The following is a 27,637-nucleotide window of genomic DNA, read 5'->3' as shown; positions in this document are numbered from 1 at the left end:
ACCAGGTGGAGGCTGTTTTGACTCATCTGAGAGCAGTGGGTGGAGGCTGTTCTGACTGACCTGAATGCAGTGAGTGGAGGCTGTTCTGACTCACCTGAGAGCAGTGGGTGGAGGCAGTTCTGACTCACCTGAGCAGTGGGTGGAGGCAGTTCTGACTCACCTGAGAGCAGTGGGTGGAGGCTGTTCTGACTGACCTGAATGCAGTGAGTGGAGGCTGTTCTGACTCACCTGAGAGCAGTGGGTGGAGGCAGTTCTGACTCACCTCAGAGCAGTGGGTGGAGGCTGTTCTGACTCACCTGAGAGCTGCAGGTGGAGGCTGTTTTGACTCATCTGAGAGCAGCGGGTAGAGGCTGTTCTGACTCACCTGAATGCAGTGGGTGAGGGCTGTTCTAACTCACCTAGACTTGTCATGCTGATTTGAAACAGGACAGAAAATCTCATCTCAGCTACGAGCTTACAAGGGTTGACACATGTTTCTCTTCCTGTCAGAAATACGGTTGAAGAGCCGACCCCTGAGTTGACCATGCACCATGCACCTTTGGGATCTGCTGAACAGGTGTTTAGAAGCTGGAAGTTCTCAAGTAAACATGTGCTGCTCCACATCCTGCCCAGGGCCATGGACGAAACGTCTCAATCCAGCAGATTAGAGGAGGTTTACAATAGTTTTTAGGTGGAAAATATTCCTATGTCAAATACCCGAACATCTAACCAAACAATAGCAACATACATGTCGTTATTGACAAATAACACACAGAAATATTAAAATATTTTTCACCCCCAAAATGAAAACACAAACATTCCCTAAGAATAGCAAGGACATAGATGTCTACACGAAGACCTGTGCACACCACATTAATCTAGTCCATTAATGCAAACCAAGCTTGAGGTGGACCTTTGCTTTGAGTCCCGCAGTTTCCTGATAATATCACAATGCTGACTTATAATCCGCTCCTCTCCCTCTTTCCCTGGCATATATAATGTCTATTCACCAGTGGTCCACATTAACCCTCCACAGCCCTGGGAGTCTTTGTCAGTTATCAGTGGCAGGCAGCTGTGTTTGGATTCTGCAGTAAGGACGTGTCCTTCCCCGCACAGTAGGACACACACAGCAGACACTGCACACTCACCTCACACACACTAATTACCACACTGGTTGAGAGTTCTGAAGGACTCGGTGTCCTGGTTAATAAATATACAATTAGCAGAGAGTGGCTTTATTAGGATGGTCTGGACCTTATTGACTTAATGGACTTAATGGACTCCTGCTGTGCTTTGGAAAACAAGGCCTTATATGGAGAGGAAAGGAGTGAACATAATACTGCATCATATTAAGGGTTTGTATGTTGATGCTGTGTACTGCTGGCACGTGAAATGTAAACAAGCAAAAGGACAAAAAGAGAGAAAGAGAGAGAGAGAGAGAGAGAGTGCTTAAAGTGTGTTGTATGGGACCAAAGTCCTTTTCTAAATCCAGTAAACCATAATCATTAATGTCAACTCATGTAATTCCACAGAGTGTTCTACCAGTGGAAGTTTACCAATGGATGTTTACCAATGGATGTTTACCAGTGGATGTTTACCAGTGGATGTTTACCAGTTGTAGTGCAAAAGTTATACTGTGAACAATGAGGTTCCTGTGGAGGCTGTTTGAATGTTGTTTGAGGCTGTTTGAATGTTTACATTCAATGTTTACATTCAAGGTGGCTAGGTGACACCTGCTAGAGGAACACATCACCCTTTCACTGAGCTCTGATTTGAAGTTGTTTTTTGCCAGCTACAGCAGGGATGTAACATACATTTGTAGTTGAAACCAGTAAATATTAGGAGTGCTGAGAAGGAAACAGGAGTGTTTAATATTCCGGCTGCAGAACTTCAAAGAGTCGGAGGCGTTCAGGATGGAGCTGATGACTCCGATCGGCTCCGAGCACCATGTTTACGCAAAAGCCTCTACATGCTGGAAATGTCTCCTGTGTACAAGGCCTCACGCTGCAGCTGACAGCCTATTAGCATGATTTAGAAACAAATCCATATTTCTAAAACAGAACACAGATATTAGACTCAATCCCACAAAAATGACTGACACTACATGAATGCCATTACAATGTAGGCCATTGATCATGCTGAAACGTTTTCTTACAATTCAGTCACAGCTGGGTTGTTTCCATGGTAGAGTGGGCAGGCGAGCTCGCCCTGAAGCCAGAGCAGGCATCATCAGACGCTGAGCAGAGGGAAGCATGCAGGATCAGAGCTGTGGAGACCATCTCCCACACAGACAGGCTGTCTGACTCATCTGCTGCCGTGGTGTCTCTGTCATTCCTGCTGAACTGGACCAAATGAGGAGCCAGAGCATCTAATAATAATATCATGAAACTACTGCATGCATCATTCAGTATGTTGGTAAATAATAACGGTATGTGGACTATATGAAAGTGTCTTCAGTTGTAAGATGATACTGATCAATAATTCAGGGACCCACTTAATTACAAAATCTTTAATTGAACTACTTGTAGTACACATAGTCTACTTGTGGTTGTCTCTATCACATTTAAAACCATTATGCTTGCATTCAAAGGCCAAAGGATGGGTTTCTGCCTTCTTGTAGAGATTGAATGTTTTGAGATTGAGATTGAGTTCCAGACAAAACACTGAGCTTCTCCTGCCACCCTTCCGTGAGCAAGCAGGTTGATCTCTGAGATTCTGATCTGTACAGGAACGTTGGAGGAACCCAGGTGGAACCCTGTAGGAACCCTGGTGGTGGAGAGTTCCCACCCCTGTCTTAACAGATGAGTCTATTGCTGTCTTCAAACACTGGCAGAAGGTCCACCTCTTCAAAAAGTGTCAGTCATACACTAATCCTGCACTTCAGTCAGAATAAAATGCCCATACTCCGCCTGTGATAGTACTTTAGTATGATGGTATCATTAAACACTGTTTATAATGGCATTAGGATAAACAAAGAAAATGAAAAGCACATCAGTATGTCACTGGGTGACTGCTGAAATGGGTCTGCTAAATGCTGTAAAAGTAAATGTAATGCAAACGTAACAGTTTTTTTAAATGCTGAGTCTTAAAGATGTGAAGACCATGCAAGATACTAGCGTTTAGATATGGATGTATATAGAATTATAGCTACGTGGTAATGCTATAGTCGTGCTGTAATGCTATAGTTATGCTGTAATGCTAATGTATGTTTAAAGTGCTTTGTGACTTGAATCTTTTCTTATTTATATCTGAATAGCACAGAGGTCTAACATCAATCTCGTTCTATGTCAATAAAGAATAGTTTATTTTGCACTTGAATTCATTAGAGTCTAAACTTCTTGCCATTGAGTAATGAGAACTAAATAATGAGTTTAACCCTCTCCATCTGGGTTCATACGTTCCTCCTGTCACTGGTGTAGATGAGGCAGAAGATATGAGAAAAGGCTAAAAGGATAAAAGAAACCATTAAAGAAAAAAATGAGGGCAAAATAAGTGTTACTACAGCAAACTTTCTCTCTCTCTCTCTCCTCCCGCTCTCTCTCTCCTCTCGCTCTCTCTCTCTTTCTCCCTCTGACCTGCAGAATGGTGTAATGAGTCTGCTGATCATCCCCTCATAAATGTGTTCATTTGCATATTACTAAAGGTGAAATGCAGTATGCTGCACTGTTCTCTACTACACACCCCCTACAGACACCTACAGAGCTACTGTAGACCCCATACAAATCCCCTACATACCCCTACAGACACCTACAGAACTACCATAGACCCCCTACAAATCCCCTACAGACCCCTACAGACGGCCCTGAGCTTGTTCTGAACACAGCGGGTATGCTGTATGAGGTAAGCTGTATAAGATGCTGTATTTGTTTGCTGTATGCTGTAGGCTAAAGGAAAGCTCTGCAGATCTCTGTACACTGCTGAGTAGTTCTGCAGTAAACGCCTCAGGCTCTGTTTTCTGCCTGTATGTCTCTCTCTCGAACACACCCCTACCCCAACCCAACAAGCACACCCCTCCAACTCACACAAACACACACACATATGTGAGTTGGTGGGGTGTGCGTGTTGGGTTGGTGTAAGGGTGTGTGTGAGAGATGGCACATACAGCCATCTTGTCTTCTCTTAGTTGGGCTATCTCTGTCTCAGTCTTCTGTGTCGCTACTGTTGGAGTCGTGCAGTGTTGTGCTACACCTAAATGCAACTTTGAGTGGTTGACTAAAGGACACCTACAATGAAAGGATATCATTTAGTAAAGTAATAGGCTTCTTAATCCTTGTTCAACCATGTCTTAATCCTCTTAAATGGATGTTAAAGATCTTAATAAGGAGAGAGGACTGATGCTGTGCTGGCATTTTTCCTGCATCACTGAACTGAGAAGACTTGCGTGGTTAGTGTTGGGTTAGTGCTGGGTTAGTCCGGGGTTAGTGCGGGGTTAGTGCTGGGTTAGTGTGGGGTTAGTGCGGGGTTAGTGCTGGGTTAGTGCGGGGTTAGTGCGGGATTAGTGTGGGGTTAGTGCTGGGTTAGTGCTGGGTTAGTGTGGGGTTAGTGCAGGATTAGTGCGGGGTTAGTGCTGGGTGAGTTCAGGATTAGTGCTGGGTTAGTGTGGGGTTAGTGCTGGGTAAGTCATGGACTGGTGGTTAGGGAACTGGTCTTGTGACCGGAAGGTCCTGGGTTCGAGTCCCAGACCTGAGGCCATGACTGAGGGCCGTCTGCCAAATGCCGTAAATGTAAGTGCGGGGTTAGTGCTGGGTAAGTTCAGGATTAGTGCGGGGTTAGTGTGGGGTTAATGTGGGGTTAGTGCAGGATTTGTCTTTCCTCAGCTGGGATTAGAAATTTATATCGACACACTGAAATGACCGCCTCCCCCTCAAATCCATTCCCCTTAACCCCCTCCCCCTCAAATCCCCCAAATCAACCCCCCCCCCCCCCCCCCCCAATCCACCCCCCTCAAATCCACAGTACAACTTGGGGTATCTGTGTCCAACAACAGTTGCTACGGTAACCACTGCTGTCTCAGGGAGATCCAGCTATCTGGGTCCAACTCACATGTTACAGTGTGCGGAGAGCTAGGTGCCCTGGGCCTGCAACACTTTACTATGGATAGAAATTCCAATTGCAAAAAAATTGGCTTGTCTTGATGGTTGGCAGGGAGGCATGTCTATGCGATGTGATTTCACACTCAGGCCTTTATTTCTTTGAACACATGGGTGCCAGAGATGTTGTAAATTAATGTAGTATAGTGTATGTAACACATGTCAGGACCCAGCAGAGATTTAACTGTTATGGTTAGGGTTAGGGGTTAGGAGTTATGTGTTAGAGTTAGGGTTATGAGTTAGGGTCAGGTGTTAGGGTTAGGGTGTTATGATTAGGATTAGGGTGTTGGGGTTAGAGTTATGGTTATGGTGTTAGGGTGTTAGGGTACTAGGGTTAGAGTTATTTCACGCAGGAGTTATGATGATGCAGTTTGTGGTCACTTGCGCCCCCTTGTGGTGAATTAATTCACCGTACTTGTTAACACAAGACACAAAACGAGAAATGTTGCATTCTTATACAGCTAGACATAACTGGTTGCTTATGTCAACCATTGACAACATAAACATACCTGTGACTGTCTAGCAAAATCGTTCTTCTGAGAAATATGAGTTAATAAATTAACACATATTGAAACCTTAAGTATGCTGTACACACTATTGTTATTTTTGTTTTTCGTTACTAAGAAATTAGTAACAATTGGTACTAATAAAAAAAAAACTTTAAAAGTACTAAAAACTGAAAGATAGTTGATGTAGTATATACTAAAATAAATAACACTATTTTTATAAAAGCATTTTTACGCCAGCAAATAAAACAAACACTTAAAATTCTTCAGAAATGTACAATCTTTGACTGTAGTGTAGTAGCATCTCATAGAATGCAGTTGTGCATGTATTGCAGTTACATGGCTGCCATCATGTGTACAGTGGTTCAGAGTTCATTAGTCCCATCAGTCTTTGGGTTTGGGTTTGTGCAAGGTCACATATTGTGGTAGTGTTTGTATGTACCCATAGATATACGTATATGTACGCACAAATAACACTGAGGAGTTGTAGCATTTCACTCTCCATTAGATCTAATGGAAGTTAAAAAAAGTGTCACATCTACCCAGAAATGGGAAACTAAGAACAAATGCGAGAGTAGCACTCAACACTTCAGTCTGTTATTTATTCTCCATCAACAAGGTGTCAATCAATCAGTGGCACCGCTGAAGATCAGACTGGTAACACAGCATCAGTGACACAAACTCACCTGTCAGAAAACACCTGCTCAGCGTCATCCAGCGTAAATGGTGTACATAGCAGGAAGTAGGAAATATGCATTAGATGAGTGCAATAGAGCTCACAGCCCCCTGTGGGCCATCCAACAGGACCGCTGCTGCTCCCGTAGAGACGATGCCCAAGGCAATCCCTCCAGCACACAGCAAGCCCAGCAGACGCCGACACACTAGAACACAGGGAGAGAGCTCTGTTAGGGACTGGGTACTGGACCAAGAAGATGTTCATGTGTGCAGGTCACCAGGGTGGTAGAGCTTGATAAGAGGAGCTATGACATTAAAGCTGTTTTGCATATTTCCCAGCAGCCTTAATGTTGTTCTTGGTAGAAGAATGTCACCGTGAATTTCTTCCCGTCAAAATGCAGGATGAGCTGGGGGTTCTGCCAGCTGCGTTGTTCACTTCACAATGTAAAAAAAGTAAAAGAAGCACCGGTGTTTTGAAAGAAACTGTTCATAAGAAATAAAATCAACATGTAAACACAGAATCATGTGCCTAGAGCTCCCTCTGTTGGCTGGTCTGAGTATTTCCGAAACTGCTGATCTGGGATTTTCACGCACAACCATCTCTAGGGTTTACAGAGAATAGTTAGAAAAAGAGAAAATATCCAGTGACCAGCAGGTATGTGGGTGCAAATACCTTGTTGATGCCAGAAGTCAGAGGAGAATGGCCAGACTGGTTCGAGCTGGTTGAACGGCAACAGTAACTCAGATAACCAGTCGTTACAACCGATGCATGCAGAAGAGCATCAACGCATCAACGCATCAACGCACAAGTTGAACCTTGAGGTGGATGGGCTACAGCAGCAGAAGACCACACCGGGTGCCACTCCAGTCAGCTAAGAACAGGAATCTGAGGCTACTATTCACACAGGCTCACCAAAATTGGACAATAGAAGATTGGAAAAACGTTGCCTGGTCTGATGAGTTTTGATTTCTGCTGCAAAATTCAGATGGAAGGGTCAGAATTTGGCATCAACAAGATGAAAGCATGGATCCATCCTGCCTTGTATCAACAGTTCAGGCTGGTGGTGGTGCAATGTTGTGTGGGATATTTTCCTGGTACACTTTGGCACTTTGAGCCTATTAGTACCAATTGAGCATTGTGTCAACGCCACAGTCTACCTGAATATTGTTGCTGACCATGTTCATCCCTTTATGTCCACAGTGTACCCATCTTCTGATGGCTACTTCCAGCAGGATAACGTGCCATATTATAAAGCGCGAATCATCTCAGATTGGTTTCCTGAACACGACAATGGGTTCACTGTACTTGAATGGCCTCCACAGTCACCAGATCTCAATCCAATAGAGCACCTTTAGGATGTGGTGGAACGGGAGATTCACATCATGGATGTGCATCCGACAAATCTGAGGAATGTTTCCTTTACCTTGTTGAATCTATGCTATGAAGGACTAAGGCAGTTCTAGCAATGAGTACCTAACGAAGTGGCCATATATATATATATATATATATATATATGCTAGATTAATTATAATATTGTTTCTGACACATTAACTGATGACAGTTACAAACAAATACTAAAGCTAAACGTAGACAAGAATATAAAATAATAGAAATGTATTTTAACTGAAAACCTATAGATTATGTTATATCAATAATTCTGTTTTATAGGCTTTCAGTGCTGATGACTGACCTGCTACTGACCTGACACTTGAGTTCACCCTTCAGTACCTATGACTGACCTGCTAGTACATTAGAGTATACCCTTCAGTACCTATGACTGACCTGCTAGTAGGCTACACTAGAGTAAACCCTTCAGTACCTATGACTGACCTGCTAGTACACTTGAGTATACCCTTCAGTACCTATGACTGACCTGCTAATATACTTGAGTATACCCTTCAGTACCTATGACTGACCTTCTAGTACACTAGAGTAAACCCTTCGGTACCTATGACTGACCTGCTAGTACACTTGAGTAAACCCTTCAGTACCCATGACTGACCTGCTAGTACACTAGAGTATACCCTTCAATACCTATGACTAACCTGCTAGTACACTAGAGTAGATCCTTGTTTTCCTGGTACAGTAAAGATGGTCATTGTCTCTCGTGTCTTTATCACTTTTCTCTTGGTCACTGCTCTTTTCGCTTTGCTGTCTCTGCAGTGTTTGTTGAAGACAGGCTGTCTATTCTCTCTGTCCCTGTCTCATGTGAGTTTTACACATGAATAGGGTTGAAGGTGAAAGGTGAACCAGGCTGGCCCCAGATCACCCAGAGAGACAATCCCAGGCCATGCTTTTATAATGCCCTCCCCTCTCATAGCCCCAGTGAAGGAGGAGCTGTCAGAGCTGCCATTTTAAAAAGAGGCTGGGGCAGCATTGCATCAAGGGAGGCATTCCACACAGCACCCAATAGGAGAAGAGCACATATGGAGCTGCACCCAATAGGAGAAGAGCACATATGTAAAATAGCTTCATGGTCAGTGATTTAATGCTTCTTTTACTTTGCAAGGAAAAGTGCTTTTGTGTATGACATACAAGTTAATTAGCTTAAAAAAAGCGGTTCTAAAATATGGGTGTTATTCACGCCAAGCTGCAAAGCAAAGGCGTGTTACTCTCTTCAGCTCTTAGATTGAGAGGCTGCCCTCTGAGGCCCTGAGATGCTTCATCATACACCAGATCCTAAAGCCGCACATGTGCCTTATCTGACCTGTCTGTGACAGCAAAAACAGTAAAGGACACAGACTCATCTTCATTTTGTTTATTCAGGAAAGGAGCTTGAGGGAATTAGCAAAAACTGCAAAACTATGGAAATACTTTTTTTTTAAATAACTGAATTAAGATTAAACATTTGCGGTCTAATAAGAGTTCCCACTTAATGATAAAAATTATTTCAGTATTGCAAACAGAAAATAATGTCACAATGCTTTCTACGGGCTTATGGCGAATGGCGTATTTATTAAAGGCGAAACAAATAGGCCACAACACCAACACCGAAACATTTATAATGTTATTTGTCTTACATGTCATACATGCTGTCGTGAATGAACGAGGACAGATTAACAGCGAACATAAAGATAATCAGAGTAAGAAAGTAACCTGATTCAGCTGAACAATTTATTTAATTACTTAAATTAATTTAGTTTTTTATCTTTTATTCTTAATTATAAAAAGGGTAGACAAAGATTTACTTATCAACTATTGTCTTTATCAACTTCTTAAATGCAGCCAAATTCTAACCAATTTGGAAACGGAATAATAGCACATGAATTCTACAATACATAAAACGTGCTGTGATTTAAAGTAAGCGAAAATTCTCAGGCACTTTCATGATCTCCAGATGATATCCGTTAAAATTAGGAGATCCTGACACCACCAGCTGCAAAAGATGTCGTAGTTGTTTACAATCGTGGCCACTTTCCATTGTAGTAAGTTTGGCTGGACTGGCGGAGAGCTGCAGATCGGAAGTGGTTTATTTATGATAATGAAGGAGTTGCGCTTGTAGATATTTACGTTCAGCGGGAGCCGCCCTTCATTCACCACATGGTCCACGGCACCTTCGCGCCACTTTCGCAGTTTTACTACGATTTAGTGGCGGCTCTGCTGGGCGTGTGTGGCGTTAGGACGCATCTCTGCAGTTTGCTGGCCAAGTTTATGGTTTAGTTGCGCCGATTTGCCCGGGGAGAGTGGCAGTAAACGGTGAGTGTGTACAAGTGAGTGAAGATGGTGGATTTGTTCTGGCGGACGCGCGTGTTGTTGGTGAGAAACCTGTTGTCAGCCTCTCCGCGCTGTTAGTTGTCCAAGTAACGCGGGGTCTTTGCGAAACGTGTGAACTACCGGCGGTTCGTTACTCGTTTCGCAAACACGGCTCGTTGGAGGTGCGGTGTCGTGGGGGAAAAACAATGTAGTAAGAGGCGCACGGCAGCTCCTCCATGGCTCGGAGAATGAGGGAGATTTGAAAACGCGTGCGGCTGTTTGCTGCAGTGGCTGGACAAACTACGGAGCGCCCGAGTTACTTTTGAAAAACGGCGCATGCACCTATTATTTATACTTTACTTTAAATGCAATAAGTTTTAAGGTTGATTAGTTTTTTAAAAAGTTCTGGGTTGTACTCGGTGTGCAGTGGTGAGTGAGTTTCGGAGTGTCGCCAGAACAAAGCAACAGCACATGGGAGCGCAGGCCGCGCGCGCTGCTGTTAGCACGGTGGCTAACCAGCTAGCGTCAGCACACCACAAACTTCACCCAAAAAAACCCTTAACCGTCCTACACAGTGGTTTGAACACGTCTTTGTGGGCTACCGGGGCCTACAGCTCAAGCTATTAAAACGGTATTATAAAACGTATTACAGCAGTTTTATTAAAATGATTGGCAGCAGCGAGTGAAAGGCTAGCGCGCTAACTCCGCTGTTGGGAGTGCGCGTGGTGCTGCGCGAGGCCGGCTGCGTTTAGTTCATCACGCCACTTATGGGGTTCACACAATGATTTTTATTGTAGCTGTACATTTCGGTATGTGCGGTATTACATGGGTTCGACCACTGGTGGCACCTGAGCTCATGTAGATATGGCGAGTGAAGATAAAGAAGCGCTGCTGGTTAACACGAGCTGGCCAACTAGTAGTGACAACCGCGCCGTCGTCGAACACGTTTTAGTGTGTCGTGTTCGGTGGACGAGCGACGAAGGACCGTTTATCTCGACGCGGTTTTGCCAAGTGAAGGAGGCAGTTGGCGCAAAATCTACCCACGGCCCCCAGTGCTTGACTTTGCCCCTGTTTAGTTTGTTTCTGAGTTCAAACAAGTACTGCGGACTCATCGGCGCCATGTTGGTGCAGATGGTGGGGGGAGGGGGCATGCGTGACTTGTGGGGGTTATTGCGCATGCGCGGGTCTGTAACGCGGGACACACAAGCTGCACGTTTCGTCAGGTTTTTGTATCTTCCGAAATCTCGCCGAGGTCGCTGTTAAACGAAACACACCTGAATTGTGCAAGCAGAAGCGCTGGGGTTAATTGGAGGACTCGTTCCGTACCATTACAACAATCATTTGACGTTCTCCGCTGCAACAATTTCACGAGACTATGCTTTAGTGTGTAGCAATAGTTGGAACCTGACTTTAAACAAAGCATGCTATCATACACTTGTCTATAAACCAGTTAAAGTTTGTAATGACATTCTCACTTCTTATCCCTTCTTACAGAATTGCTGTTGCCCACATGGTGCCAGCTCTCACCAGACTGAGGAAGCGTCCCCCTCTGTGAAGACACCTATCCAGTCTTCAGGCAGGACGGTCACTGTAGGGTCAAAGTGCTTTCAGTGCAGGTAGTTCTGTGCCATATCTACTGCAGTGGAGGCACTTCAGGCCTAGCAGGGACGCCCGCTGCACACAGGAGTGACAATGACTACTGCCGTGGAAACTAAACTACTACTTATGCTAAGGTGCATCTAGTGCAGATAGTGGAGTAGACCAGCACCTACTGCCCTAAGTGCCCCTTCTGGCATAAGGGGCTGTGATGTCGGCTGCAGTGATTGGCTGCCCCTCCCGCCCCTACCATGCAGTCCTCTGATAGTTTTGCATAGTTGCACTACAAGAAATATGGAGTTGTGCAAATCTATGCAAAACTGACAGAGGCCCGCTTTCCCCGTCCGTTCCTTTTGCTCTGGTGTGTTTAGGTCTCCTGTAGGGGCGTGTGAGAGGGGGAGTGCTCCTGTAGGAATGTCTCTAGACGACGCCCCCTGCAGGCGTTCCTGGTCCCAGCAGTATTAAAGTGCTGATAGTGCACGTAGTTTACCGTTTCTACTGCAGTGTGAGCACTTGAAGTACTTCTAGACGCGGGCATCTGGCACCACGCTGCTCGACGCGGGCACTGTTCTCCCAGCTCTGCTTAGTTTTGCTGGTTTGCATTCAGCGTTCAACTGTTGCTGTGCAAATCCATGCAAAACTGATCATGGCTGTGACTGGAGTGCATGGGTGGCTCAGACTGACCGGCCCCTTTCTTTGCAGGTTGGGATTGGTGGCAATGTTCTGTACCAGTGGAGTATTGCACTTGTCCCGGCCTGTCAAGGGCATGGGGACTCACCCAGTCGGGGGGTGTGGGGACTCATCCAAGTCCAATCAGCTGGGTTTTTTTTTTTTGAGGGGGGGGGGGGGGTGTCTAAATTGGTTATTTTAATTGCACCCTGTAATAAAGTATTTCATGCACCTTTTGTCTGTGGATTGTGAAGTTCCCATTGTTTTAAAGCTTTACATGGAAGTTGGAATATGGTTGCAGTAAGATGTGAAGAGGCTGCTGGTGTGGGAAAGTGATGCATTTCTGGTATTCCTAGTACAAATTATTACAGGTGCATTTCAAATTATAAAATCGGGGTTTTAATTTTATTTTTCCTATAAATACACAAAGTGAAATGTGTTGGATTGCGGCTTACAACAAATAAACCCAAGTCATCTCAAAATTAGAATATAAGATCAGCTGAATATTTTTAATTCAGAAATTTTGGCCTACTGAAAACTATGCACTCAATATCCTTTTGCATTAACTACTGCATCAATGTGGCCTGGCATGGAGGCGATTGTCCTGTTTGTCCCGGCACTGTTACGGTGTTCTGGAAGCCCAGGTCTGGTGCTTCATCTTTCTCTTGACAATAACCCATAGTTTCTCTATGGGGCTTGTCAGGTGAGTTTTGCTGGCCAATTGAAAATTTTTCATCTGAAAACACCTCGGACCACTGAGCAACAGTTCAGTTCTTTTTCTTCTTGGCCCAGGTAAGACACTTCTGGCGTCTCTTGGTCATGAGTGGCTTGACACAAGGAATGTTGACGGTTGTAGCCCACGTCCTGGATACGTCTGGTGGCTCTTGAAGCACCGACTCCTGCAGCAGTACTCTGAATCTCCCCCAAGTTTTTGAGTGGCCTTTTTTTGACAATCCTGTCAAGGCTGCAGTTATCCCAGTGGTTTGTGCACCTTTTTCTACCACACTTTCCTTCCACTCAACTTTCCATTAATATGTTTGGATGCAGCACTCAATGAACAGCCAGATTCTTTAGCAATGACCTTTTGTGGCTTACACAACAACAGTGACTGACTTCTGCACATCTATCAGGTCTGCAGTCTTCCCCATGATTGTGTATCCAGTACCAGACTAAGGGGCCATTTTAAACACTTAGGAAGCCTTTGCAGGTGTTTTGTGTTAATTATTCAAATTTTAATGACTTTGGTTTTCATTGGCACTAATCCATAATCATCAGCATTATCACATTTTATATTGAATTACTGAAAGTAACTTTTTGATATTCTAATTGAGATGCACCTGTAGATGATTTACAGTACTGAGGATTGCATTTAAATCAACCTAAACAGTTTTACGTTTGCATGGAGAATCTTCCTGCCAGTTATTGTCCAATATGAACTTAATCTTCAGCGTAATTAGCTGAGTTGTGTGCCAATTTATTGTGGTGCTTTATTAGTGTATGAATGCTGTCAAATAACCGTTTAATTTTCCAAACTGAGATGTCTTACCTGTTAACCTCCATCTGTATCTCAAGGTTCTGAATTCACTTGTAAAAGCAGTTATCTTACCTGTTTTTATGGTATAGTTTGGTTAAATGATTTGTCACTAATTTATAATGGCATATGATTTTTATTCAAATTGGAGTAAACTGGCAGATTTGACATGGGCCAGATAACTTTAAATAATTTATTCCCAGGTTGTGCAGTGATTGGCTCTGACTGGGTGTGCTGAATTCATTTCATAATGGAGAGGGAAACAGATTTGTTATTCAAATACCTATTCTTTAAATGTGCTAGTTTTATGTGGCCCACTAGAGGGGGCTGTGACCTAAATTATTACCTCTAGTCCATATATGGTATATGGCTATATCATACGCACAATTGTATGCATTATTTTGGTGAACTGTGACCTAAGAACACATGTACCTGTCCTTTATTATGCCGCACTGTTACAGTAAATCTCATGTCAGCAAAGGCTGCAGTGTGTCACGCAGACGTACTACCTGTTGCTGTGTGTAGCTCCTGTCCTGGCTGTCCAGGCCTTGTTGAGACTACATCACAGTCCTTCAGTTCACTCTGGTGGTGCAGGAATTCAGAACTATTGGATGTGCAATTTAATGAACAGGTCAGCAATGAAGGAGTACTTTGTTTCAAATTAGTGCTGAGTTTAACGTTTGGTCTTTGCTAAACTATTTCTGCAGGTCTATATTGATGTTTACTTAGCTAGAGACGCTGTTCCTGAGAAGACACAACATGAGTTTCTATTATGCAGATTTAGAGGAGTTCACATCTGTACAGTGTTCATCTGTCACTCCTGTTTGTCAGGTAATGGCTTTTCGTGGCCCTCACAGTACAAACGGTCCTAATATTAGTACTAATCCATAGTACTAATATTTTATATCTTAACCATTTATGTCTAATATTTTATATTAATAACCATTTACACATACAAACGACTATCCAGTCCTAGTGTGAAAGGAAGTCTGTCATCTCTGTTGACTATTGCTGGGAAGAAGAAAACGGTTCTGTATCTGTTTAAACACGACACTTCTTGACTGATCCCAGACAGTATACATCCTGTATTCTGATTAAAGTCACTCTAAACATCTGTGCCTTTATTGGTTTAATCAAAATCAGTAGTGAAGCACTGGGTCAGTAATGAATAATGTTTTTCAATTCACAAATATTTATAATCTCATTGTCGCACCAGCCAGAAGTGATCATCTGAGCTCAGATGAGTATTCCAGTTGCTCCTGAAAATCCTTTAATGGTTATCACTGGATTAAAGATGTGGACAACAACAGTAGATCATGAAAGGTTATCACTGGATTAAAGATGTGGACAACAACAGTAGATCATGAATGGTTATCACTGGATTAAAGATGTGGACAACAACAGTAGATCACGAATGGTTATCACTGGATTACAGATGTGGGCAACAACAGTAGATCACGAATGGTTATCACTGGATTACAGATGTGGGCAACAACAGTAGATCACGAATGGTTATCACTGAATTACAGATGTGGGCAACAACAGTAGACCATGAATGGTTATCACTGAATTAAAGATGTGGGCAACAACAGTAGTTGAGAAACATTTTAGGTGTTTTCTTTAGTAACTAGTTTCCAAAGGTGTTGAAAACAATGTGAGACATTTTTTGGGGGAAAGTGACGGCTGTTTTGATGATAATAGAGGTGCTCACTGGTTTCCTGTTTTAGCAGCTGTAATTAATCCCTGAAGTGTGATCAGTCATGGAGAAAAGAAGTTGCCTTACAGAATATTAAAAACACAGGGCAGACTGCAGAATGCTGTGAAGTAGTAAAAAATTGAGTCTTCAGACTGTTGGTTCAGCTTTGAATTATACTACAGACACTTTCTTACAAATACTCTAGTACAGACACTTTCTTACAGATACTCTAGAACAGACAATTTCTTACAGACACTACTACAGACATTCACTCTCCTACAGACACTACTACAGACACTCTCCTACAGACACTACTACAGGTGCTTTCTTACTTCCTTTGCCATGATTTTGAAAAAAAAAATCTTACTTGTTTAAAAAGAATCGCACTAATAAGGATGTGGAAGTTATATCTCACTAACCCTAACAGCATAATCTCCTACTGTACAGTGAGACCAGGAACAGTGGCTTTGCTAGGAAACAATTATTTATAATCAGTCACAGAGGATCAGATTAAACATTCTCTCTCTGGTCTATTGGGTTTTATCAACAGTATTTCATGGTTGCAGGCAGATTGAAGTGTCTCTTGATGAAGTACACGGGGAGATGGGTTGGGTTGGCATGGCACAGCTATCTGCTTCTGAGGGTTTTTGGGCCAATTATACTGTAGTTCTTCTAAGCCTTAGGCTATGGATGCCTTTAATGCAGAGTCTTATGAGAACAAACTAAGTGCTGTTTTGTTATATAAGTTAATTATCAAGCCAATTGTCAAAAGTTTCTGATTGAGTCAAGCTTTAGTTCATGTATTCATCAGGCCTGTTGGGTACTGGTTTCCCGTGTCTTTCTGCTGTTGGGCTGGTTTGAAGGGTAATGAATGCTTCTTTGCTGTATTCTAGACTGCTGTAGGCTATAGGACCCCAGGTAGGGAATGTGAACCTTATGACTGAGAGCTGAATGTGACATGACAACCCAAAGTGAGTCTAAGCAAGAGATATTTTATGATTAATTGAGACCAGATTAATAATGTTTCACAAATGAGAGGTAGTAAGGTACGGTGGAATTAACCAGAGTTGAAGTGCTGAAGTACTGCACATTTGCTAATGGTCTGTGTTAAATTAAATTGTGCCAATAGATTTTACTAATATAGTAATGGAAACCTTTTCACAAATATTAACAATTAATAACATAAACAATTCATATGTTGTGAATTTAAACTAAAATAATTAAATCAAATATATATTACCCAAAACACCTTGATGGTTTATTGCATTTTGATATAATCATATTTTCATTTGTTTTCTGATATATATATATATATATATATATATATATATATATATATATATATATATATATATATATATATATATATATCAATCAATCAAATTTTATTTATATAGCGCTTTTTACAACAGTTGTTGTCACAAAGCAGCTTTACAAGTGCCGAGTCCTAGCCCCCAGTGAGCAAGCCAAAGGCGACAGTGGCAAGGAAAAACTCCCTAGTTTTTGCATGAGGAAGAAACCTTGAGAGGAACCAAGACTCAGGGGGGGAGCTCATCCTCCTCTGGCCGACACCGGTCACCATGACAACAACAACAATATAGACAGAATGTAAAAGATGCAATAATGTCCATTTAGACCGAAAAAGATGTAATAATGTCCATCATGGTGTAGGCATCCGGTTAGGCAGGAGGTGGCCGGCCAGGATGGATCGCTTGTCTCTCCTCATCTCATTATACCTCAAGCAGGCGGGCAGCCATGTGGAGAAATGAAACAGGGAAAATTAGCTCTGTATGAGGACATATACAGGACAGGTAAAATTATAAACATTTCTGGAGTGTGGCAGCAACTCCGGCACTAAGTTAAATTATTACAGCCTAGCTAAAAAAAAGGCAGAACCAGAAGGTAACATAGGCTTGGGGGCATTCTGAGACAATGGCATCCGTCCACTGCACTGTCAACAAACTTGAGTGACCACGAGCAGTGACAGGATGACAGCACCAGCACCAGGGGCGAGGCTAGGGTATTTTTAGTGGTGCTAGAGCACCACCGTGAGGTTGCTCAGCACCCCCTGGCTCAACACATTTTTTAAATATTATATTATGCAAAAAACTTGCTCTGAACCTGCGCAATACTTTGGTATTGTGCCTCTGTGAGCACTGGGGGCTGGGCACCCCTAAAGACCAGATCCTAAAATCGCCCCTGACCAGCACCCCAGTCTACCATAAAACCCTTCGTCTATGAACCCCTGGATCTGTACCTTTATCTAAGGGGGATTTTAATTATCAAACGCTAGACTAAATAAGTGGGTTTTCAACCTAGATTTAAAGATTGTGACTGTGTCAGAGTCCCGGACACATTTAGGAAGATTATTCCAAAGCTGGGGGGCCTTATAAGAAAGGCTCTTCCCCCTGCTGTTACCTTGTTAATTTGTGGAACTAATAACAGACCAGCACCCTGTGATCTTAGTTGACGTGGGGGTTCATAGTAGGAAATAAGTTCCTGGAGGTATTCAGGAGCAAGCCCGTGTAGTGCTTTATATGCTAATAATAGAATTTTAAAATCAATACGAAATTTAACTGGGAGCCAATGCAGGGCTGATAGGACTGGTCTAATATGCTGAAATTTTCTAGTTCTGGTCAGAACTCTAGCTGCGGCATTTTGAACTACTTGAAGTTTATTTAGATTCTTATTTGAACATCCTGACAGTAGTGAATTGCAGTAGTCTAATCTAGAGCTAACAAAGGCGTGCACCAATTTTTCTGCATCATCCTGTGATAATGCATTTCTTAATTTGGCAATGTTGCGGAGATGTAGAAAAGCTATCCTAGTAGTATTATCTATATATTTATCAAATGATAGGTCGGAGTCGAGTATGACGCCTAGGTAAAATATATATATATATATATATTTTTTTTTAATTTTCACTGGTTTTTCTGATTTGCTCTTTTGCTTCTGAATTCCACAGTCAGGATCAGGACTACATCCCAGGACTAAATCTCAGGACTCCAAGACTAGGACTATATGCCAGGACTCCAGGACCAGGACTACATCCCAGGACTCCAGGACCAGGACTCCAAGACTAGGACTACATCCCTGGACTCCATCCCAGGACTCCAGGACCAGGGCTACATCCCAGGTCTCCAGAACCATGTCTCCATGTCCAGACTCACTCAGTGACCTGTGGAGCTTCCCCTGTGGAAGTTAGAATATAAACTGTGTTTAGACATTTCTTTTGGTCATACAAGTTTTAACTCCAATTGATTAGTAATTTAAACAGCCAATATTGGAAAAAGTTAGCCATGTTTTAGAATTAGTCACATGTGGCGTCAGCTGTTAATTTACTTATTTGCATAAATGCAGTCAGGCCTATTGCAGAAATAAGCTCTCACCCTACTACAGTAAGGTAGCACCCTATACTACTACGCTAAGCTAGCAGCACCCTATACTACTACGCTAAGGTAGCACCCTCAACTTATTTGACCACTAAATCATTTTGCCTTTTATTGCCACAACAGACTAAAGTGAAGATCCAGCCACTGCCGGCCATCCTGAACATCCATCCATCAGTGTAAGCATTAGGTGCGAAAAATTAGATTTGAAGCATTAGATGTGAAGCATTATATTTGTAAAATTCTAGAAATGCTCCAGCTGCGTACTTTAATGTGTTTATACTTTTAAAATAAGAGGGAACAATACTACACCTAGAATGTAGGTTTTCTCAGAATGTGCTAATCCATTAAAACACAATAGTTGGGATAAACTGGGAGAAACTACGCATAACAAATATATATATATATAATAAATATATAACAGATGCATGATTTTAAAATTCAGTTAACCAATTTTAATGTGTTAGGGCTATTAGACCTATAAAGTCTCAGCAATATATTTATTCGCTTTTAAATACAGCGAAGAAATACAGTATGTAACACAGTAAATCATAATGTTACTATTATAAACTAAAAAACGCTACGGGTTTGGCTCCTGGATTTGATTTAAATCTACACCGAGCGAGAACAAACCTTGTTTTATAACTATTCTGATATATTCTAACTTCTTATTCCGTGAGTATTAATAGTGTTAATAGCGCAGGGCGAAGCCTCGCCTTTATAAGCGACACCTCCCGTTGTTGTCGGTTCACCCACGTCGTTTCCCTGCCGCTACAGTCCAGCTGCGCTCACACTGCTGTCAAAGCCACACACACGGTCCGCTCCAGCGAAGTTACCAGTACTGTTCTATCTGACTTAAACTCTGTGCTTTCCGCGAATGCTGAGTCCGAGGAATAGCGGACTGTAAAATGTATTAATCTTTATTTTTGTAAGGACCGAGAGATGTTTTTTCAGTGTAAACTAACCGAGAAGGCAAGGCTGTGCCCGCTGTGTGCAGCGCTCCCTCATGTTCTTCAGTAGATCTCCTCAGTCCGTTGTGGAGTCCGTCTGTGTTCCGAGATGCGTGCTGTGTACTCTGCTCTGTGCACTTTTGCGGTGCTGTTTTCCGTTGCAGCGGATCTTAAAACTGGCGACTGTAGTGGGATTAGAGAAGCTTATATCGCAATGGGTTTCAACTCTGAAGACGTACCAGAGCAGGAAACTGAAGGTAAATATGAACGCGTTTGTTAGTTCAAATGTAATGCTTTATTACATTCTGTGAAACATAGTAATGGCCTGTTAAGTAATTGTCGCAAAATATCATTTCTATATAAAGGCAGTTTAACTTAGACCGTCTGTATCACTGTCCTACAATAAAGCGAGCACACTGCCCTGCACTTTATCCTTATTACAATACTAGTGATGCTGAGTATATAAGTGCCCAGTTTTACCAACGTTGATGATTTAAGATATTAGTTAAAGTATACCTTACATGCAGAGTCCTTGTTAAGGCGATGCTATATTGGCAAGTGTACGTCAACATATATTTTCTTGAATTCATATTATGGAATTAATCCTACATTTCTGTTCACTATATTCTGTTCACTATATTATTTTCACTGTATTATTTTTACTGTAAGACTTGTTTAATATGATCTGTCCTTCCAAAATGATGTCAATAATCATGTTACCAAATAAGAAAGAAAGGCCAAATCTTAAATCTTTTACAAAAATGGCAACCTACAAATCTTATATATAGGCCATATAGCCTATATGATGTTCTGTGGTACTAAGTATTTTTTTTTAATAATTTGTATTTTGCATTTATGTGTGGGAAAAACCAAATCTTTATGTTGTAGGTTTAGCTAAAACTGCAGTTTTACTAAATGAAGGTCATTCTCAACACATCTGGCCACATAAATTATGCTTACATTACACAAACATTACCTTACTCCTATTACCCTTATTACCCTAATACAACCTTTTCGGTTATAAACAAAAGACAAAAAAAGAAACAAAATGAACAACGTAATCAAGAAGTAACAAAGTAACAATGAAATAACTTAACAAAGTAATGAAATAAATTAAAGAAGTAGTGAGGTATCAAAGTAATGAAATGTACTAAAGAAGTAACGAAGTAACAGAGTAATGAAATAAACTACAGAAGTAATGAGGTAACAATGTAACAAAGTAATGAAATAAACTAAAGAAGTAATGAATTAACAGAGTAATGAAATAAACTAAAGAAGTAATGAATTAACAGAGTAATGAAATAAGCTAAAGAAGTAATGAATTAACAGAGTAATGAAATAAACTAAAGAAGTAACGAAGTAACAATGCAGCAAAGTAATAAAATAGCAAATAAATGAAATAAAGTATTGAAGTGAAGAAGCAATCTCAAATCTGTTAACAAATTCATCAGCCATAGTTTCCAGTGGACGACTGTTATGCAGGTTTTGCACACACACACACACACACACACACACACACACACACACACACACACACACACACACACACACACACACACGCACACACACACGCGCACCTAAAATCCATACACCATGCCTGTCCCATTCCCAATCACTAAAATTCCAATCACTCAGTCACATAACCACTTGTCTGATCTTAGCCTGGTCTGATCTCAGTATGGTCTGATCTTGCCCATCTCCGGCCCACAATGCCTTCCTCCAGTGCACTGCTCTCAGAATGCCAGTCGCTGTCCAAGGCTCAGCTGTGCGCGTGGAGTGTACACGCCGCCAGCCATCTCCTTACCTTCTGTTCTTTGTTCCTCTGCCTGTTCTGCGAGCTTTGAAGATGGACAGTAAATAGTCCACTGCACCGCATCTCGATTGCTGCATACCACCATACACAGCGTATGAAAATATTAAATACATCATTCTATTACCAAAAACACAAACAGATATTTAAGAAGAGATATGAAAGTTTCACAGATAATTTTTACATGGTTTTAGAATTTTGCTTACTTTTGTTTGTTCTGAAAGACAAATTTGAATATATCTGAAATATATCTTTATTTGCAATATATCTTCATATAACACCCTGTATCTGGGCCGCGATACTTTTAGATTTGCGACTGACATGCGTCTGTAGGTGAGCCTGCTACCACCACAGCGTCTGTAGGTGAGCCTGTGAGTACTCTTCATAGTATATTCAGCACTGTCCATGCATGTACATGTATCAATCAATCAATCAATCAAAGTTTATTTGTATAGCGCTTTTAACAACTCAAGTTGTCGCAAAGCAGCTTTACAGGGTTTTACAAGGTTAACAATACTATGGGTCCAGAACCCTAATGAGCAGTGGCGAGGAAAAACTCCCTATGATGGTGAGGAATAGGAAGAAACCTCGGGAGAACCAAGACTCAAAAGGGAACCCATCCTCCATTGGGCGGCCCGTTAACACACAAATACACAAGTCATACATAATCCACACAATCAGACTAGGTAAAAGGTAGAATTGAAAGTTCTGGGTTTTGATATTGTCACTGTAAATGTCTGTTGATGAATGCCAGGTTTTCATTCCGTGTCGGAGCAGTGATGCTGGTATTGTAGGCTCCGACTGCAGTGTTACTCCCCAGGTGAACCCCGGTATCAGCACATCCACCGGCAGCCAGACCATCCCCCAGGTGCCTGCAGGTGCCTGTATCCAATCGTCTTGGGTAGAGCCATGCAAGAAGATAGATAATACAGACTGAGTGGACATGAATTTAAACCACCGTTGATTTAAATGTACGTAGCTCACGTGCCAGTGATCAGCATGTGGCTCCGGCAGACTAATCTATAGCAGCATAACTAAAGGGAGAGGTTCAGAGGTGACCACAGGCATGAGGGTTCACTGAGACATTGCTTTCCAGTCAAGTCATAGTCACAAATAGAGTGATGCCAAGACACAGCTGGATGACAGCATCAACATGTACAGTTCTTAAAAACAATCAGTCTTCCAAAAAGTATGGGACCATCTCACCATTACACTTATATGTACATTGGACATCCACCTCTAGAACTGCGTGTACTACTGTGGAGCCCCACCACCCTCCACCCCTCTCTTGGCTACAGCAGTGTTCACTTTTCTGTGAACAGGTTAGAGTACTTATGTGGGAATATGTGCCCATTCAGTGAAAAGAGCATTTATCAGGTCAGGCCCTCATGTTAGATGACAAGCTCTGGATGGCAGTACATATTCCAGTTCTTCCCAGAGGTGTTGGTTGAGGCTGTGTGTAGGACACTGAAGCTTCTCAGACCATCTCTTCATGGACCGTGTGCCCAGGGGCACCGTCATGCAGGAACAGAAAATGGCCTTCCCCAAAGTGTTGCCGCAAAGTTGAAAACATATAATTGTCTGAAATGCCTTTGTGTGTGGCAGCATTTGCATGAACATTCACTGGAACTATGGGCCCTATTCCAACTCCAGAGAAAGAGTCCCAAACTGCTATCTCTCCCCACCCAACTTTACTACTGGAACAATGCATTTTGATATGTAGTGTTCTGATAGGTACTGTTCAGTCAAACCCAGATTTACTCTTCAGACTGCCAGACAGTGAAGTGTGATTCATCACTCCACAGAACACGTTTGCACCGCTCTAGGGTCCAGTGTTGGCATGCTTCATACCACTCCAGCTCACACGTGGCATTTGGCCTAAGAACCTATGTGCAGCTGCTCAGCCATGGAAACCCATTTCAAGAAACTCCTGATGCAGTTCTTGTGCTAATGTTGCCTCCAGAAGCAATGTAGAACTCAGTCAATGATGCAACAGAAGAGGCTATTTTCATGTGCTACACACTTAACGCCCCTGCTCTGTTTGTGTGCTCTACTTCCACTCATAGTAATAGCGATATAGCGATAGCAATATAGCTATAACGATAGCAATTTAGAGTTGACAAAGGCACATCTAGCAGGGCATTTCATGAACTGACTTCACATTTAACTGGGAGTAAATTGGGAATGGCCTTCATGTTTATCTGGGAGTAAAGTGGGTGTAAAGTGGTAAAGGCCTTCATGTTTACCTGGGTGTAAACAGACAATGCCAGGAAATAATAAACTCCTATTCTCCTGTGCTTAAAGTGCTTCTTCTCACCCCAGTGGTGCTCTATCCTCTGTTGTTTTTGAGTTGAGGTTTCTCAATGTTGTGTCTATGAGGTAATGTATCTCTGTGTTCGTTGACATTTCTCTGTGTTTTGTCTGTGTTGACATTTCTCTGTGTTCTATCTGTGAGGTAATGTTTCTCTGTGTTCTGTCGGTTGACATTTCTCTGCGTTTTGTCTGTCGGTTGACGTTTCTCTGTGTTCTGTCTGTGAGGTAATGTTTCTCTGTGTTCTGTTTGTGAGGTGAGGTTTCTCTGTGTGGAGTTTTTTCCCCCCAGATACCTGGTGGTTTTTGTTTTCCTTCACAACCTTCGTTGTTGTCTGTTTCAGTCCGTCTCTATGTTGTCTATTGTCTCTCTTTGTTGTCATCTGTTCCAATCTGTCTCTGTTGTCTGATATCCATCTCTGTTGTCGGATGTCTGTCTCTGTTGTTTGTTGTCTGTCTCTGTTGTCTGTTGTCCACCTCTATTGTCTGTACTAGATATTGCTGCATACTGATTTGTTTGTCTGCCTTCCAGTTCTGTTGCTTTTGACTATGTTGTGTCTTGATAGAGCAACGGGTATTTAAGGGGCCTTCATTCTACAATATCTGTGTGTGCGTGCGTGTGTATGTGCTTGCATTACATTTTGACTCCTCCTGAACTGTTCAAATGTTCATGTCTGTTTCAGTTTCTGACCAACCGGACTGTCTAATGACATTAGGTTTTACCAAGATAATGGGCGATATATATATATATATATATATATATATATATATATATATATATATATATATATATATATATTAGGGGTGGGACGCGATTAAAAAAATTAATCGAATTAATCGGAAGCTTTGTAATTAATTAATCGAAATTAATCGCATTTCAATCGCATTTCAGTATTTAACATGAGAAATATTAATTTAAGTTTGAATGATGAATGAATCAATGAACATAATCATAAACTAAACTAAAAAACTATAAACTAAACATCTTGTTTATTTTTCCACCAGTCTACTACACAGACCAATATATGTGTAGTGTGCAGAAAACAGTTCAGAACATTGGAAATTCTGATCAAAAATGTTGTTTAATTTTGGGAGTTTTGCTCAGGATATTGGAAGAGTTGAAGTAAATCAGAAGATGTTTTTTAATAGCATTTTAGCAATTTCTTTAATTTCCCAGGCTTCTGCCACAGGCATCTCCATAGTGCCTAGAAGTGGTCTTCTGCATGCTCAAAGCAAATGACTGGATCTTCATCATCTATAGATTCATCATCTATATGAGCTGTCACACCAAGATAATTCTTGTTGCTAACAGAGGTCCAGTGATCCCCAGTCAGAGCCACATTTGTGGCGCTCTTCACAATAACCTGTTTTACTTCCTATTCCTCATCATACAGCTGCTGGATTTTCTTCGACATTGTCTTTCTGGGGTGAGTTTCCCAAAACGTTCTTAGCGCCAAGTACTTTGTTACCTCATTCTTACGTACGAGGTTAAGAAGTACTTGGCGCTAAGAACGTTTTAGGAAACTCACCCCTGGACGGTAGTTCGTAACTTGCATCAGTTGACGCAATTCGCAGCGCTTCTTGTAAGTCTTTATCTTCGACCACAGGGAGCGGACAACACAAATAATGTGACGCGTCATGTATAAACGTGTGCGGAGTCGCGCGCTACGGCCACTCGCGAAAGTTTAATCCAGTCTTATGGCGCATTTCCACTAGGGCCTGCTTGGCGCGGTACGGTTCGATACGGGTCGCTTCGCAACGGAACGGTACGGTCGCGTTGTGTTTCCATTACAATGGTGAACCACCCCAATGTGGGTGGAGTCGCTGTTGGCGCGCGGGTTGTAGTGTCGTGACATCATTTGTATGCGACCACAACACCGGCACAACACCCCTTAACAAATAGCATTATTGTATCTTATTTATCTTTATCTTCATTATTGTATGTGGTTGCTCTAATTATTGATAATAATTTGGTATTACTCAAACAGGCTGAATACACCCTGCATAAAAAGCATCAGTCATACAATCAAATGAAATCAAACTTTATTATGAAATAGATATTTAAAGTACAACATATGTAAATTATAGTTATAGTTTAAAAAAGTGCAAAAAGCAAATATATACGTATAGCTTTATATGAAATAAATATTTATAGTACTACAAGCAACATTTTGTGTGCTTTTACTGGCGTCTGTCTCGCATGGTGTTCACAAGTTCGCCAAGCACCCCGAGGAAAGCCCGGTTGAAGGAAACATTTTCCGCCAACTCCGCTCGCCTCGTCAATGGAAGGGGAATCTTGAACGTAAAAAATAACAAATATTAAACACAAGTATTCCCGTGAAAGCAACAACAATATAGCGTAACTGCACAAAATGTGTAGCACGTCATCGCTGCTATGGCTACAGCTAACTAGCAAGGCTAAGAGCTAGCTATTGTACAGTAGTGACTGTGGTGGTAACATTAACTACAAACACAGCTCTAAATTCCTGCGTTTACAATAGATGCGTTCATATTACGTTCATATTACATCTTTTACGAGCCTAGTAGTAAAACTGTGAAATCACAATACACTCACCATTCTCCGTGGCCTCCAGCACCGACATCGTCGTGTCCAGCACGTTTTCTCTTCCGTTACTGGCTGGCCGGTGACCGTATACGACATCCATTTGCTGGAACCATTTCCAGTCTTTGCGGTTTGCTCCGCTGCGTCCGTTATGGTCCTTCACCGCCCGGTAATCGCGTTAAGCTTTTTTAGCTTGGACCGACCGGCACTGCTGAACGGACCGCTGGTAGCCATGAGTGGCCATTAGCGCGGAAACATCGCTAAAAACCTTTACATTTCTAGTGCCCCCGTCCAGTTCACCCTGGATTTTTTGATCGCTGATTATTAACAGAAAGGTTTGTATCTCGGCGTTTGACCAGGGAACAGACTTCGCTCCTTGGGTTTTAAAAATGGCTGAGGAGTCCATAGCATAGCGGAGGAGTCGCTCTCCTGACGCACCCTGTGACGACACTCCCTGGCCAATCAGTGTCATGCTGTTCCTCCACGTCACAGAACTGTACCGCTTCGGAACGGTTAGAACCTCGAGCGAGTCGGTACGAAAAAAGTACCCAAAGGGGCCGGCTAAACGGGTCCTGGTACTAATGGAAACACTCACAAACCGACCCGTATCGAACCGTACCGCGCCAAGCAGGCCCTAGTGGAAATGCGCCATTAATGGTCCAATGAAGGTAATTTAAAAACCAGGACATTTCCTCACAGGATGTGAATTACGGACGTTTGGTCACCCTATCGTATTAGGAATACATTTAGCAGCTAAGTTATCATTACTGACCTGCGCATTAAGCTGGGCGTACACTGCGATTTTTGGCCCATTTTCAGCCGATTTTTCACTCGTTTCGGCTCAATCGCGTGTCGTGCATCGTAGGCTATAGTTTACACAGGTATACGAGGAGCGATTCACAACTCCCGATCAGAAATCGCAGCGTCGCAAGAATATCAAACGTGTGAAATTCAAATCGCTCCTCGTGAGAGTATCGCACTGTTGAAGCAGCTCCACGAGCCGACTCTCCCTGCGATTTAGTCGTACAGTTTGAGCTGGAGCTGAGTACACGATTTAAAATATCGCACAGTGTACGCCCAGCTTTAGCCGCAACATGTTTTGCGTTGAGGTGGTAACGAAGGGTGGAAGTGCTCCTGTGATAAGCGAACTCCTTCCTACATAAAGTGTAAATAACACTA

The 27,637-nt window shown here is 42.3% G+C and overlaps 1 protein-coding gene and 4 long non-coding RNA genes across 8 annotated transcripts in view; 2 read left to right on the top strand and 3 right to left on the bottom strand.

Moving 5' to 3' along the window:
* Positions 1 to 1,410: 1,410 nt before the first annotated feature.
* LOC143512060 (uncharacterized) lies at positions 1,411 to 11,667 on the bottom strand. The gene is made up of 4 exons (XR_013130355.1): positions 11,472 to 11,667; positions 6,262 to 6,456; positions 2,135 to 2,321; positions 1,411 to 1,997 (listed from the first exon to the last, which is right to left on the bottom strand). It is a non-coding gene; the product is annotated as an uncharacterized LOC143512060 (long non-coding RNA).
* On the top strand, positions 9,747 to 14,852 carry LOC143512059 (uncharacterized). The gene is made up of 2 exons (XR_013130354.1): positions 9,747 to 9,947; positions 11,439 to 14,852. It is a non-coding gene; the product is annotated as an uncharacterized LOC143512059 (long non-coding RNA).
* Positions 14,853 to 16,804: 1,952 nt separating this feature from the next.
* Positions 16,805 to 19,938, bottom strand: LOC143512057 (uncharacterized). Its single transcript, XR_013130353.1, has 2 exons — positions 19,791 to 19,938; positions 16,805 to 18,628 (listed from the first exon to the last, which is right to left on the bottom strand). It is a non-coding gene; the product is annotated as an uncharacterized LOC143512057 (long non-coding RNA).
* Positions 19,445 to 27,637, top strand: part of gpc6b (glypican 6b) — a 69,869-nt gene continuing 61,676 nt past the window's right edge. The window contains exon 1 of one of the 4 annotated variants that reach the window (XM_077001931.1): positions 19,445 to 20,032. In XM_077001931.1, the coding sequence (XP_076858046.1) occupies positions 19,885 to 20,032 (148 nt within the window). In that variant the 5' untranslated portion in view covers positions 19,445 to 19,884. The remainder of the gene's footprint in view (positions 20,033 to 27,637) is intronic. The other 3 variants (XM_077001932.1, XM_077001933.1, XM_077001934.1) reach the window with 3 other exon arrangements.
* Positions 25,917 to 27,102, bottom strand: LOC143512054 (uncharacterized). The gene is made up of 2 exons (XR_013130352.1): positions 26,471 to 27,102; positions 25,917 to 26,190 (listed from the first exon to the last, which is right to left on the bottom strand). It is a non-coding gene; the product is annotated as an uncharacterized LOC143512054 (long non-coding RNA).

The sequence above is a fragment of the Brachyhypopomus gauderio genome, chromosome 4 (assembly GCF_052324685.1).
Source record: "Brachyhypopomus gauderio isolate BG-103 chromosome 4, BGAUD_0.2, whole genome shotgun sequence".
Lineage (NCBI taxonomy): Eukaryota > Metazoa > Chordata > Actinopteri > Gymnotiformes > Hypopomidae > Brachyhypopomus > Brachyhypopomus gauderio.
The sequence above is the reverse complement of the archived record's forward strand: the minus strand, read 5'-3'. Positions and strand labels throughout refer to the sequence as shown.